The sequence below is a fragment of the Schistocerca nitens genome, chromosome 6 (genome assembly GCF_023898315.1).
Source record: "Schistocerca nitens isolate TAMUIC-IGC-003100 chromosome 6, iqSchNite1.1, whole genome shotgun sequence".
NCBI classification, from domain to species: Eukaryota; Metazoa; Arthropoda; class Insecta; order Orthoptera; family Acrididae; genus Schistocerca; species Schistocerca nitens.
The window spans coordinates 690,111,040-690,127,641 of record NC_064619.1 but is presented as its reverse complement, the minus strand read 5'-3'; the positions used below and the strand labels follow the sequence as shown (position 1 = coordinate 690,127,641).

At 41.4% G+C, this 16,602-nt stretch overlaps 1 protein-coding gene across 1 annotated transcript in view; it reads left to right on the top strand.

Moving 5' to 3' along the window:
• Nucleotides 1-1,493: 1,493 nt before the first annotated feature.
• The window catches only part of LOC126263571 (Down syndrome cell adhesion molecule-like protein Dscam2), a 371,182-nt gene continuing 356,073 nt past the window's right edge, over nt 1,494-16,602 (top strand). Inside the window, exons 1-2 of the mRNA XM_049960663.1 lie at nt 1,494-1,554; nt 1,621-1,941. Of these exons, the coding sequence (XP_049816620.1) occupies nt 1,494-1,554; nt 1,621-1,941 (382 nt within the window). The remainder of the gene's footprint in view (nt 1,555-1,620; nt 1,942-16,602) is intronic.

The following is a 16,602-nucleotide window of genomic DNA, read 5'->3' as shown; positions in this document are numbered from 1 at the left end:
GTCTTTATAACATTACTATTAACATTCACTGCAGGATCATAAATTGGACATAGGTTAAGTCTCTCTCAGTTAAATACTTTACTATTTAAAATGAAAGTTAATTGCAATCCACTATCAGGTTGCTTCTCACTATCTTTTGAATAAAGAAATTATGGTTTTCATAAATAGTGGTCTTCCCGTTACTTGTTACCTAGCATTAGCACAATAGACAAACTGTGGATCCTGTTATACTATTAATATGCACTTCCAATACACAAGAGCGACAAACACTTAGCAATCATGAACATGTAATTTTCTACTATTGCAGTTTTCCACTTTTACTACAGTGAAACCTAATGTTGACAAAATTGCAAGAAACTGACTCACCTTTAAGAATTTATTACAGGCAGCAATGTGACCATTTACTAAGCAAAACTTTATGAGCCTCAATTTTAAGAACTTTAATTTATAAAAGAAACAGCAAATTGTTTTTATTACAACAGTCTTCTACTTTCAAGTAAATGATTAAATAGGTGACTTTGAAACATCAGAAAACTACATTTACTGCCTCCCACAATTTCACTAAATCCACAGTAAATCTGAATATCCCTTCTCATCAAAGATCAAACAAAATCATGTAATTAACTGTCTAACTTTGAGGCTTTCATTTTTTCCACAAAATAGGACACTCGGTAATCATAGTTCAGATGGAGAGGAACCTGAGAGGTGTTGTGATAGGGAAAAAATCAAGGTAGGTACATAAATTCAGTTATAAGTTACCTTATATTTGTGCACACTAAAACATCCAGTAAGCTGATCCTTCACTGTACATCATTATAGTATTCCGTTCAAGTGATTGCGCAATGTGGTGGCAAATGCATGTTGGAAGGTGGATTCGCAGGCAGAAGTGCTGGACTCTGGCCCTTCTTGGTGGCGATGATGAATACCAATTCCAGAATCGTTCCAGCTATTTATCCATCCATCCGAGACATTGGAAAGTAGCAGAAAAATCCTCTCTCGGAAACAGCACAATATGCAATTTTTACATGGCAGTGCACAGTTTGGTAGCTCGTTCCCGACTGACTCTTGGTTCCACCTTTTCTACCTAGGCTAACCACAGTTTGCGCGCGCTACACAGTTCCGTTCCCGGGGGGAACCACAACAACTTTTACATACAGAATAACTAAGAACTCTAAGTGAGGATCAGCAGTTTACATAACAGCAACCAAACACATTAAATAAAGCAGAACATTAGCACATATTGACATTTCCACAAAAAATTATTCACACAGAAATTACAATTATATATAGTAAGTTTTGTTCCCTCCAAATGGGACAAAGAGTTTGAATGACAGATATACTACATTGCATAGAATCAAGCCACGAAATCAAAGTTTTAAACAAAGAAAAGTAGTATACAATTTTATGTTATCGATTCAAACACATTTACAGATACTCAATGATGTAACATTAAACGAAAGAAAAGCAAAATAAATCAGTACAGCATTAGAGCTATGATGTTGCACATTCATAATGGGCCGCTGGATCCGCACGTGAGCAAAGCTGCGCTGCGCTGTGCTGTTGTGAGAAAGGAGCGGCAGAGCGGCGGCTGACGCCCGTGCGCTGCGTGCGGTGTTGCAGTGTGGAGCGTGGCGCTGGAGCTGCAGGGCCCGGTGCTGGTGGTGGAGCCGCCGGCGCGCCTCGAGTTCTCCAACAGCTCCGGCGCGCGGCTGGAGTGCGCGGCGCACGGGTCGCCGCCGCCGCGGCTCTCGTGGCTGCTGGCCGACGGGTCTGCGGCGCCGCCGGTGGCCGGCCTGCGGCTGCCGCACGACAACGGCTCGCTCGAGTTCCCGCCCTTCCCCGCCGACCGCTACCGCCACGACGTGCACTCGGCGCGCTACCGCTGCAGGGCCGCCAACGCCCTCGGCACCGTGCTCTCCAGGGACGTGCTCGTGCGAGCAGGTACGTGCCGCTCGCTTCCCGGAACGCCATTCACTAGACTTACACCCTTCTTTCCCTCGATTCGTCTCTGCTCTTGACTGCTTTGGTGCAGTCAGTCTGGATGTCCTCTCACGTGTCAACCGCTTCGTGTCAGAGTAACACTTGTGATATGTCGAGCACCCCTCGAGGCGCAATAAGAACACAGCCCAGGTAACCAATACACAACAAGTTTCTTGCAAGGGAACCTCCCCATCGCACCCCCGTCAGATGTAGTTAGAAGTTGGCACAGTGGATAGGCCTTTAAGAACTGAACACAGATCAATAGAGAAAACAGGAAGAAGTTGTGTGGAACTATGAAAAAAATAAGCAAAATATACAAACTGAGTAGTCCATGCGCAAGATAGGCAACATCAAGGATAGTGTGAGCTCAGGAGCGCCGTGGTCCCGTGGTTAGCTTGAGCAGCTGCGGAACGAGAGGTCCTTGGTTAAAGTCTTCCCTCGAGCGAAAAGTTTATTTTCTTTATTTTCGCAAAGTTATGATCCGTCCGTTCGTTCATTGACGTCTCTGTTCACTGTAATATGTTTAGTGTCTGTGTTTTGCGACCGCACCGCAAAACCGTGCGATTAGTAGACGAAAGGACGTGCCTGTCCAATGGGAACCGAAAACATTTGATCGCAAGGTGATAGGTCAACCGATTCCTCCACAGGAAAACACATCTGCTGTATTCTATACGACACTGGTGACGGCATGTGCGTCACATGACAGGAATATGTTGTCCAACCACCTAACTTGCACACTTGGCGAATGGCTAAAAAGATTCTTCTATCTTGCCCGATTTAGGTTTTCTTGTGGATGTGATAATCACTCCCAAAACAGTGATGAAAACATAATAGTTTCTCACATAAACTGCAACAAATGAATGCAACAGTTTCACTGTTTTCCCTGTGCTCTGTCAAAACACATGTTTTTAACGTTTTCAAATTTTTCCGTTTGCAGATCGTCAAATCCTGCATATGTCCAAGCAAGTCTGAACATGGCCTAGAATTTTGGAGAGCGAAGTTGATTATGTGTGAGTGCCTGAACTTTGACAATTGTCTGAAAATAAAAAATTAAACTTTTCACTCGAGGTAAGACTTGAATCAAGGACCTCTCGTTCCGCAGCTGCTCACGCTAACCACGGCACCACGGCGCTCCTGAGCTCACACTATCCTTGATGTTGCCTATCTTGCGCATGGACTACTCAGTTTGTATATTTTGATTATTTTTTCATAGTTCCACACAACTTCTTCCTGTTTTCTGGATTGATCTGTGTTCAGTTTTTCAAGGCCTATCCACTGTGCCAACTTATAACTAAATCTGAGGGGGGTGCGATGCGGAGGTTCCCTTGTTAGTAAACACATTAACTCAAATCTGGTCCTTGAAGTAATTTTTTACACTGACAGTACATGGTTACGTGAGAGTTGCACTTGAACAGCACAATAAGTGTTTGCTGGGCTGACAGCCCCAAGAAATAACAAAGTGAATCCCTTTGTTCCCTTTTAAATGCAAAATTTAGTAACACGAAGCGCTGTGGCAGCCAATGTCAAAGTCCGCAAAAGTCTCCAGAGCAGAGGCCACGTCATCTCGAAGGCTGGTGATTGCACAGAGAGGATGTCGCTGTCAAAATATGGCATCGAATATCCTGGTGGTCCCTTAGCGGGACTCCGATTGAGGAATCGCTACTGCGGTCGGGGCTCCTCTCAGAGAGGTCGTTAGTAATGAACTGCCTGACAGAGCCCACGCACCGGCCTAAATACCGTGAAGGCGCCACGATACAGTCGGGCCTATTCGTGGCCAGCGATCTCTCAGGGCGATGACGCCCGTCTCTGCTGGCCTGGCAGGTGCGTGGAACCTTCTGGCTGTCGTCTGCTGATGTGGCCCCTGTGGCTTTGCTGTACAGGCCACCCGCCTGACGCTGATGTCTGACTGGTTGCTATGTGAGAGCTAAAATACACTCCTGGAAATTGAAATAAGAACACCGTGAATTCATTGTCCCAGGAAGGGGAAACTTTATTGACACATTCCTGGGGTCAGATACATCACATGATCACGCTGACAGAACCACAGGCACATAGACACAGGCAACAGAGCATGCGCAATGTCGGCACTAGTACAGTGTATATCCACCTTTCGCAGCAATGCAGGCTGCTATTCTCCCATGGAGACGATCGTAGAGATGCTGGATGTAGTCCTGTGGAACGGCTTGCCATGCCATTTCCACCTGGCGCCTCAGTTGGACCAGCTTTCGTGCTGGACGTGCAGACCGCGTGAGACGACGCTTCATCCAGTCCCAAACATGCTCAATGGGGGACAGATCCGGAGATCTTGCTGGCCAGGGTAGTTGACTTACACCTTCTAGAGCACGTTGGGTGGCACGGGATACATGCGGACGTGCATTGTCCTGTTGGAACAGCAAGTTCCCTTGCCGGTCTAGGAATGGTAGAACGATGGGTTCGATGACGGTTTGGATGTACTGTGCACTATTCAGTGTCCCCTCGACGATCACCAGTGGTGTACGGCCAGTGTAGGAGATCGCACCCCACACCATGATGCCGGGTGTTGGCCCTGTGTGCCTCGGTCGTATGCAGTCCTGATTGTGGCGCTCACCTGCACGGCGCCAAACACGCATACGACCATCATTGGCACCAAGGCAGAAGCGACTCTCATCGCTGAAGACGACACGTCTCCATTCGTCCCTCCATTCACGCCTGTCGCGACACCACTGGATGCGGGCTGCACGATGTTGGGGCGTGAGCGGAAGACGGCCTAACGGTGTGCGGGACCGTAGCCCAGCTTCATGGAGACGGTTGCGAATGGTCCTCGCCGATACCCCAGGAGCAACAGTGTCCCTAATTTGCTGGGAAGTGGCGGTGCGGTCCCCTACGGCACTGCGTAGGATCCTACGGTCTTGGCGTGCATCCGTGCGTCGCTGCGGTCCGGTCCCAGGTCGACGGGCACGTGCACCTTCCGCCGACCACTGGCGACAACATCGATGTACTGTGGAGACCTCACGCCCCACGTGTTGAGCAATTCGGCGGTACGTCCACCCGGCCTCCCGCATGCCCACTATACGCCCTCGCTCAAAGTCCGTCAACTGCACATACGGTTCACGTCCACGCTGTCGCGGCATGCTACCAGTGTTAAAGACTGCGATGGAGCTCCGTATGCCACGGCAAACTGGCTGACACTGACGGCGGCGGTGCACAAATGCTGCGCAGCTAGCGCCATTCGACGGCCAACACCGCGGTTCCTGGTGTGTCCGCTGTGCCGTGCGTGTGATCATTGCTTGTACAGCCCTCTCGCAGTGTCCGGAGCAAGTATGGTGGGTCTGACACACCGGTGTCAATGTGTTCTTTTTTCCATTTCCAGGAGTGTAGTCCTGACACAGCAACTTGCACCCAATGTCTTCAATTTTTGTCCTACATACCTCAATCTCCGTCTCAACCTACAGTTTTTAACTTCTAAGGTTCCCTATAATACCATGGCACTTACTACCTCATGGCTCAAAATATGTCCTATCATCCTGTCCATTCGTCTTTTCAGTGTTTTCTCTATGTTCCTTTCTTCGCCAGTTGTGATGAAAACCTCCTCGTTCGTTATCTACGCAGTCCACCTAATTGTTAACAACTTTCTGTAGCACTGCGCCTCAAACGCTTCCATTCCCTTCTCTTCAGGTTTCCCTACTGTCATCATTCACTACCATAGAATTCTGTGGTCCATATCTACATCACTTCCTTAGCTAATATGGTGAAAGATAACCTCTGGTATGCAAAAAGCTTCCAGTCGCCTCGCAGTGGATAAATACAGGTCCTGCACAGTCTTCAACGTAACTCAAATCATAGTTCCTCCAAAATTGTGGCAAGTTCGGTAACAGTGATAGAGGAGGATAGTAATTGTGCACTCTTCTCTCCAAATTACACCACAAAGGCTCAATAACGTTGAGATCTGGTGACCGTGGTGGTCAGGGAGAGAATATGTAACATTTCATCCTTGTGCTCACAAAACCAGTCCTGGATCAAACCCCCGCCATGTTTCACTCTTGGGATGTAAACTTGGCCAGGAGATGGAAACAGTGTGAAACAAGATTCAACCGATCAAATGACATTCTTTGATTGTTCCATAATCCAGATTTTATCGCTTTGGCACCACGTTTTAATGATAGACTATACTATTAGACTTCTTTTGGACAGTAATGCCCTCTTTGACTGGGGTGGTCTACTTTTATGGTTATTATTGATTCTTCCATCTTGTGTTATTTTGCTTCCACGGTAGAAGAATTTCTTCATATCATGTTTACCAACTTTGAAGTAAAGTTCCGCACTAATCTTATTTCTGCTACTCTTCACTACTTTCTTCTTGGTTCAGTTCGCTCTCTATGCTCTTTCCGTACTCATTACACTGTTCATTCCATTCAACAGGTCCTGTAACTCTTCTTTGTCTTATGTCAGCAGCGAATCTTACCACTGATATCCTTTCACTTCAAGTTTTAATCTCACTGTTGATTCTTTCTTTGTAATTCCCGCATTGTTTCTTCAAAGCATAGGTTATATACTAGAGGTGAAAGACTGCATCCCTGTCTTACACCTTCTTTAATCGAAGCACTTTTTTCTTCGTCTTCCATTCTTATTGTTCCCTCTACGTTCTTGTATATGTTTTACATTACCCGTCTTTCGCCGCACGGGATTAGCCGAGCGGTCTAGGGCGCTGCTGTCATGTACTGTGCTGCTGGTCGCGGCGGAGGTTCGAGTGCTCCCTCGGGCATGGGTGTCTGTGTTTGTCCTTAGGATAATTTAGGTTACCTAGTGTGTAAGCTTAGGGACTGATGACCTTAGCAGTTAAGTCCCATAAGATTTCAGACTTATTTGAACATTTTGAACCCGTCTTTCCCTATAACTTACTGATATTTTTCTTACAGTTTCGAACAACGTGCGCTATTTAACAATGTTCGACGCTTTTTCTAACAAGGGGAGGCCTCCAATTGTGAAATTCAGATTCGATTCATACTGCGCATAATAAAAACTCATGGCCAGAGGTGTAATGTGGCAAAGCACCAAGATGCACTTCTCAGCCGTTGTCGAGAAAATCGACAGTTAAAAGAAACCGTTCCGGAGAAATACTCTCTACGATTAGTAATTGTCTACAGGGTCGTGGCGCAGCGGTAAGCGCTCGGGTTTGTAATCTGAAGGTCGCCGGATCGAATCTCGTGCCATGCAACCCTCTTTTTTTTTTTAGTATTGGTTTTTTGTAATTCAAATGTGTGTATATATATATATTTTTTAATATTTGTTTTTTGTAATATATATATATATATATATATATATATATATATATATATATATATATATATATATATATAATTCCCGGCAATCAGTTGCAACAATTATGCATATAATAAGTTGTGGAAAAACTGGCGACTTCGAACATCATTATGTTTTCCGCAAACAAAGTTGTATTTCACAAATGTTATTAATTGTCTTCATAATGTTAACCACGTATAGTTAACGGAAGACGTAGAGACGATATTCCGAAACGAATACGTATAGCGTAAGTCAAACGTTCGAATTAGAATAGAGACCCCACGAACACAAATTTGCTGTGGCGGGTATGAAATATAAACTCCGTTACTCGCTCGTTACCCTTGAAGGACAGTTGAATGGGCCGAAACGAGCCGCCGCTTAACATAGTTACCTGCTAACTTCGAAAGAAGGTAGATGCGGTCCCTAGCGCAACTTATAACATCGTCGAAAATCAGTGCGGACGGGAGAGCTTTGGTACACCCTGTTAAAAAAACTGAAAAATGGAGGCGGTACAATTGGAGAGCGATCCGCCTTCACCAACATGCATAAGCAATTCATTAATAGTGTATATATATATATATATATATATATATATATATATATATATATATATATATATATATATATATATGAATTACAAAAAACTAATAATAACAAAATTGCATGGCGCGAGACTCGATCCGGCGACCTACGGATTACGAACCCGAGCGCTTACCGCTGCGCCACGACGCTGTAGAAAATTATTAATCGTAGAGAGTATTTCACCGCAACGGTTTCTTTTAACTGTCGATTTTCTCGACAACGGCTGAGAAGTGCATCTTGGTGCTTTGCCACATTAGACCTCTGGCCATGAGCTTTTATTATGCGCAGTATGAATCGAATCTGAATTTCACAATTGGCGGCCTCCCCTTGTAAGTCAACAAACGCTATGAAAATGATTTTTCTTAGTATTACTTCCATTATCAAGCTCCACGTCAGGACCGCCACTTTGATGTCTTCACCTATCCTATAGTCAAACTAATTATCATCTAACAGATCCTCAATTTTCTTTTCCATTCTTCTGTACATATTCTTCTCAGCAACTTCGATGCATGAGCTGCTCAGCTGACTGTGTGATAGTTCTCACAATTTTCTGCCCTTGCTGTCTTCGAGACCGACTCAATGAATCACACTTATCTGCCGTTGCTGTCTTCAAGATTGAGTCAATGGATCTTTCCGAAAGTCTTATGGTATGTCTCCAGCCACATATATTCTACAAATAAACTCGAATAGTTGTTTGGCTGCCACTTCCGCCGACGATTTTAGAAACTCCGAAGGGTTGTTATCTACCCCTTCTGCCTCATATGATGTCAGACTAATTCTCGCCCTCGCAGAACTTTCCGTGTAGGCCTTCAGTGTACTCTTTTCACCTATCCATTCTCTCCTCTGGGCTTAACAATAGAATTCCTATTGCACTCTTCAGCCCACGCTTTTAATTTCAGCTGAAGTTGTTTCCACCTTTCTGTAGGCTGCATCTCGTCTTCCTTCAACCTTTTTTTTTCTTTTATTCTCATTTTTCCTACAGGCATTTGGTTTTGTCTTCCCTGCACTTTCTGTTTATTTCGTTCCATTCTGGCGTTGTTTCGTCGACCAGTACAAGTATTTCGTATATTATTCAATGTTCCTTAGCGGTTACTTCCTTGTGCTTATATTTCTCTGCCCATCATCTGTGATTGCATTTTTTAGGACTTTCCATTTCTCTTCAATTGTACTGCCTACTGTAATATTCGCTATCGCAGTATCTACATCCTTAAAGAACTTAAGCATCTGATCCTTCCTCAGTACTTCAATGTCCCATTTCTTTCAGGCGATTCTCTTAAACTCCAGTCTGCTCTTCATCATTAATAAATTGTGATCTGATTCTATGTCAGCCCCTATGCCTTGGGAACCAATATATGATTTCAGAATATCTGTCTGGAATCGTGTCTCTAGGTTTTTTCCAAGTATACCTCCTCCTTGTGTGATTTTTAAACAGAGAATTCGCTATTGCCGTCTGAAATGTATTGCAGAATTCAATTAGCCTTTTTCGTCTCTCATTTCTGCCACCATTCCCATTCTTCTATAAGTTTGTCTTCTATTCCTTATCCTACTACCGCATTCCAATCTCCCGTTATTACTAGATTATGATTTCCCTTTACATATTGAATTATCGAATAGACATTTTCATGTATTTCTTCTACCTCTTCGCCTTATGCTTGTGACGTCGGCATGTATACGTGAACTATTGTTGCTGGCACTGATGTGCTGTCAATTCTGATGAGCACAACCACAATACTGAACTTGTAACGATAATTCGGTCTACTGTCTATAAATATAGTCAACTTTTATCGGCTATTTTACGAATGTCTGGTAAATGCGTGACTTTTCTACAACCTTGAATGGTTGTCTTACCGTCAAACCAAGCACTCGCAACGAGTAACAAAAATTACATTTCGAAAACTACGGTTTCTGGAACCGAATTTTTAGTCAAAGTTAATCTTTTGTAAGCCCGTTGGACTGTTGTTAATGCTGTCGGCAGTATTCCGGAACATTTAGTGGAATTTTAGGGCGGCCAGTCTCTCTATAAACAACATTTATCATTGCACTTCAGTCTTACCGTAGTTATCGTTAATAAATCAGTGTGTCTCACTAAAACACAATGCTAGCATTTACAACTGGGCCAGGAATTAGTGCGAAGCCACATCGAGTATTTTCGTCCCGAAAATAAATAATACTACCTATAGGACACTTGCCGCCATTCCTGAAAAGACAAATTTTGAAAATGGCCGTTCTGACTGAACTTGAAACAGCTAATGAAATTATCTATGAATGAATATAACTATAATTTTTAGCACCAGTAAGAAACTCACAAGACATTTAGAGTCAGTGTTTTTAGCAATCAAATTTATGAAACTCTTCAAATAAAGATGAAGTTATCTATCATCATTTGTTCGAATTTACTTTGTATCAAGAAACTAAGTAAGTCAAATCGACCAATTACTGTTGCAATGCAACCTATCAATTCATCACTTTTTTGTTATTAATACATCTTTTTTGAGTTAACAAATGGTATCGTGCTAAGATTTAAGCAAAAGTGGTCATAAAGTACTTGTAAAAGATTCTAACAGCACTTGCTACAGAAGCAACAACAGCGGTGTCATGATTTTGTACGGTTGCTATGCTTTGAACTGCCCACTTTCAGCTACTTTTAAAAGACAACCAAATATTATACCGCCTGAAAGCTAGGGTACAAACTTTATCTTGCAGTACAAAACTTTTGTCATCTTCTGCTCATAATGCAAATTTATGCTGTCGCACAGTGGACACTACATGATACTTCGATGAAATCTGAATGATGACTACCATTACCTCGACGTGCGGCTGGTCCCGGCGGAGGTTAGAGGCCTCCCTCGGGCATAGGTGTGTGTGTTTGTCCTTAGGATAATTTAGGTTAAGTAGTGTGTAAGCTTAGGGACTGATGACATTAGCAGTTAAGTCCCATAAGATTTCACACACATTTGAACATTTGAACCACTACCCCGAACACGGTGACTACTTTGATACTGTCATAACTTACACGATACAAAATCAAAGTGTGCACTCACAGTTATCGGTATGTTAGTAAGCGCTACATTTATAATCTTGTCTGCAGACTTCGACTGTATGAGTTTGTAAGTGAGGAGATTTCGGTCGCTTTCAGTCGTTTCCGCCGGCACACGGAAAATGATTGTTTCTTTTTTAGGTTTTTCTCTCCCTGTCTTGCATTATTCAGCTTCCTGCGGTTTTCTGGTTCCACCTGTGGACTCAGCAACCGTGTCGGTTGTTTTTTTAACAGCAGGCACAGTCAGCCTACGAATGTGTGCCTTTACCTGATTAGTCAAGCCACACTCTAAGCCACTGAGCAGAGCCCCATGCAACCAACTCAAAAGTGTCCTTTATTGAATATGGCTTTTAATTTATGGAACTCATTGTCATTTTCGAGACTCGAAGTTTTGATGCTTTTTCATTCTCCAAGAGTTAGCTGTCAAACTTCGAAATTTACGTATGTAAAAACATAAACGCTTCTATTCAAATGTTTGTGGGGTAGCATAGCCCCTGTGTCCACTCACCTTCTTGGACCCACACCACTGGTTTGGGGTAATGTTAGTATTCTCCATGATAGAGGTAATGGGAGTCACGATGTCAACTGACCATCATTATCCGCCATGCATTCAGGATAACGATAGCCACCATGTTCAGGGTAACGGCAGTCACTGTTCAGTATCTTATTTCATCAAAGTGTGATGTAGTCCCCAATGTGTGGTAGCATAATTTAGCATTGTTAGCAGAAGATAACAAATGTTTTGTACCGAAAGGTAAAGTTTTTACCTTAGCATGGGGTCGCTATAATGTTTTGCTGACTTTAAAAAGTAGTTCAAAGCGGTAGTTGAAAGCATATCAACTGTACATACTCATACCGTCAATATAACGTTTGAGTGACTTCGTAAAGTAGCTAAAAGTGGGTAGCTGAAAGCAATGCAATTCTCATTTCTTACCCATATGAATGTGTATCGAACACATATGTTAAAATTGCTGTTCATTATGCAGTTTCCTCGAAGTGTCATCCAATTTCCACTGTGTGACAGAATACGTCAGTCCTCAAGAAGGGCACTTTACCAGGAAAGTTAGATCAGCAGTAATGTCATGTGTGTTTTGTGATGTTATAGAACAAATCTTTATTTTGCTAATAAATAATACAGGCAATTTTTCTTTTCTTTTTTTTTAAAAAAAAAGGTGTAGTACAATAATCGAATTTGTTGCGAAGCGCAGCGTAGCCTGTAAGTTATATCAATATTTTTACTCTTAAAGAACAATTAAGTTCCAACAGTAGTGTCACGTGTGTTTTGTAGTGTTATAGAAGAAATCTTTACGTATTTTGGTAAATAATACACACAGTCTTATTTTGGTGGAGAGGTCGAATTTTCCGTCGCAGTCTGAGATCTGAGTGTAACCTGGCCGACTATCGTCTTTGACCGAACAGTGTTTAAGTAGTTAACATATCGTATCTGGTACATTTCGAAGCTATACATGCGTATAACGAAAAAGTGGAATTTAAATGATTCAGCGCATTGAAGACCTCGCCAAAACATATCATTTTAGTACGCTTTGTTGTGCTAAAACATGATGTTAGTGGACAAACATGCTATCGATACTGATAGTATTTTGTAGTTCATTAGGAGATAATCTGTAAACTTTTATAGATATCCTTGGCACCATATTAACGATTAGTAAACGTCACTGCCATCCTCGGAAGTTCGTTTTTCTGCACCAGTGGAACAGAACCACAAGTAGGTCCATGATAAAAAGTAACAAAAAAGTTATATTAGCCAGTAAATGAAGTTATTATGGTTTTTTAATGTATTATCTTCTCTCCCCTCAAAAAAGGTGCTTCATCAAAAGACGTTCCCTTTTCTACCACTAGTAACATCGCCTAATCTAGGCCTAACACGAAGTGTCAGCTTTTACTGCATTGCCTGTTCAACACATTATTTTAGCCTCAAGTGTTTTGTATTGCTACAGAACAATAATACAGGCAATTTAGATGTGTAAATAGCATTGTGGCACTTAATTTGAGAGTCCAATGTCAAGCTTTGGGCTGCAAGTGTACTTTAACCTAAAAGGTACACAATAATTATACCATTGATGTAGCTGGCATTGTTGTAGCTAACATATAATTTGGACATTTATAAAAAAATTAATACTAACAGTTTAGAAGGGCAAATGTTTAATCTGAGGCTCCACTGTGGTATGCATCTAGTGTGGTACAAAGATCGAAGTTTGCCCGTTGTCCAGTGCAGCTGAACGTATAAGTTAGATCAGAAGTGTCACCAGTAGTTTAATAAATAACACACATTTTAGAGGCGAAAATACTGTAAGTTGTACCTGTATGGTCAATATGTTTACATATTTTTGACTGGCATACAAACATTGTGTGTGTGTGTGTGTGTGTGTGTGTGTGTGTGTGTTGTGATGTTGTTGTTGATGATGGTGACGAAGCTTTAAATATTTTTGAAAAATAAATACAACGATTTTTAAATGTCCAAATACTGTAAGCTAAACCAGCATTGTCAATGTCTTCACGTATTTCTAGTAAATAATTGAGATCTTCCTGATGCTTTTGAACATAGTGTAAATTGACATAGTTTAGGTTATTCAGACACTTTTCAACATGGTGTCAATTTATGCAATTTAGGTCGTTCGGATGCACTTTATTGTGACCTCAGTTTACGCAATTTAGGTCGTCCTTTTACATTTGAACATGGCGTCAATATATGCAGTTCAGGTCCTTCAGATAGTTTTGAACATGGCCATATTTAGGTCATCTTGCATTTTTTAATTTCCTGCCATCACTTTCTTGGATTCCGCCGTCTTAGATTGTAACGTCATTGCTCTACCTATTGTATGTAGGCAGCATGTACGTTTGACAGAACAACCCGCATGTGTGACCCTCATTCATGTGCAGTTTCTAAATGAGAAACCTGCTGCTTATTTTCCCCTTATCTCCAGAATGTAGATGGCGTCACTGCTGTCTGCGTTGTTCGGTTAAGGTGAAGCGATAGACGTCTGCATGACCGAGTATGTAGTACACATCTTGTCAGTTTGACGTTTGTTGCATGCCGTCTCATGGTGTTGCAACTTTAATGGCCAGCAGTTTCATTAAGTAAATTCTTAAAACTGAGCTCATTCTGGGTCAGCGTCGGTGGACATTACCCTACACTACAAAATTGTAGACAGAATAAAGAATGGTTTCAGCGAAAGAGGCTGCAACATGTCGAAGTGTAACTGAATATGTTGATGTTGGCATCGTTGCTATTGTAGCCTTCATTCCGAAGGCTAATTTGCTGCAGCACTCCACGCTAGGCTGTTCTGTGCACGCCTCTTCACCTCCGAATAGCTAGTGAAACCCACATTAGTTTGAACCTGTTCACTGTATCCATCCCTTGGTGTTCCTCTACAGTTTTCATCCCCAACACTTCCCTCCATTACAAAACTGACTGTTCCTTGATGCCTCGGGATGTGTCCTATCAACCAATGCCATCTTTTTATCAAATTGTGCTGTAAATTTCTTTCTATCCCAGTTCTATTCAGTAGCTCCTGACATGTTTAACGATTTACCGTTGTCTTGGAGCCCACAGGAGAACAGTAGGACGCGGCCTGGTATAGCATTCGATGTGAAATGGGTCCGTAGACCACATATAACGTAGACTGCACGTGTCCCTATATCTTCCTTGTTAAGGCCAACAACTAAGTCACGTGACTCGTGGCAGAAAGCCGAGTTCCTGTCATTTCGCGCTGTGTGAATTGGAATTGACAGTTACAGTCTTTCTCATTTATAGCTAAAATCAAGCATTGATTTTGACAATTCAACGAACTGTAGTCCTACTGTTACGCATGTAGTAGTGCAGTTAATCTAGTTTCTCCGAAATTCCTGATTAGAAAGCAATGGTTATAGTTTTTACATGTGATCAAGTTGAAATGTATTGACAGTTCTTTTTAACAACCGACAGAGCCACTGATCTTCAGTGAATACTTTTTTTTCACTGTGAATTCTTGTAGTTCATCGCTCTCACGGAAGTGGAAGCAAAATAAAAATTTCGCATGCACCATTCATTTTCTAATGATTCCACAAGAATATGTGTGAAATTTTTTAGTAAGCTTTTGTAAGAAAGGAAATTCGTTCATGTGCATAATATCAGGTATTTACACAAAATAAGCGCATATATTTTCTGACTTTTGCTTAGCCCAGTACAGATACCGAAATGATATCAAGATATGAAGCGTAATATATTACAAAATATTGATTATATTTGTGTAGTGAGCTAGATATTAACGATACGTCATGTCAAAATCTTAGTCAGTCATAAAGTTTTACATCCAAGAACCAACACCCGTCCTAACTTTCAACTCACAGAAATACCTCTGCAAGGATTTTGAAATAGTTCCCTTTCACAATTGCGATTATGAAGTGTGTAGGGTCAAAAGAAAACTTCCCTGAGCATATATGAAGGTTATTAATTATCCTTCTAATACAAAGCACAAAATTTGATCTGTAACAAAATTACACTGTAGATGGAGAATACTCATGGATATTGAATGAGTCAAGATCTACTTATACAGCACAATAAGCAAATTGTAGACAATCACTATTAACATTAATGTACCTATCTCTATACTGTATAGTTATATTCATACCAACAGTAGCTAATTAACTAAAGGGAGAAAAAGATGCTGCTTTGAAAAAGCTACTGCATCCATAGTTACACTAAATACTTGCTGTTTGCCCCCCACTGGTAACTTAATACTAACTTGATTACATGTAAATTCTTCAAATAAAATAATTACTTATATCTGCAAAAACTGAAGCTTGCTTGCAGTGCATTACTGTTTAACATATAGCTTTATAAGACAATTCTTATCTACCAAGTGACCAATAGAACGTTTTAATTATTGAATCTAGATCTTCAAGTAATAAAACGAGTTGGTAATTTAAGTATAGTTTTTTTCTTTTGAATTAGTAGAAATTCCCAATTTCTTGTTTTATGTTAGATGGGAGCTTGCTCAATGACATACCTTTGCAGCACAATCAATTACTCCTCTCAGAACACTGGGCAAGAAAGCAAAGTGCACGTGAAAATGATTTTGATTGCTTCCTGCTGTGTTAAGGGGAAGTGTCCCTGAACGAGCTGCATTTTCAGCAATGTCTTTTTACCCTAATAGTGCAATTAATCTATAAATCAGAGATAGCTCAAAATTCTGACACGCAATGAAGGACATTAGTCAAAGCATTTTCCAAAAATCATTGAGATATTTATTATATTTTGGTACTGACAACTATGTATATAATAATATAAAAAACGGAACACAATTTCCCTGCAGTATCACTTTCTTTGCAACCACTGACTGCACAGCTTGTAAAAAGCTTGTAAAAAGCACATAAGTGTTTTATGCCCACAATTTCCTTCCCTGATGCTGATCTGTGAATAAGACAAGTAATTTAATTTACTACAACAAAAATATTTAAAAATGTAGCTCTGATATCACCGTCATGTTATAAATTTTTCAGGAAATAGTAGGCAAGGGAGGTAGAGGAGGTCACTCTAAGTATCAGTACCAATTTTTGTGAGTTTAACTTCAGTCATTTAGGAGAAAAGTGAACCTGATTGATGAAAATTCAAGTTGTTGGTAAATTGCAAAAGAAGATTTACAGATTTATTAACTTACCACATTCCAGCTGCATACTCCAGTTGTCCACCTGTTTCCTTATCCTCCATACTCTTTCTCATTCTT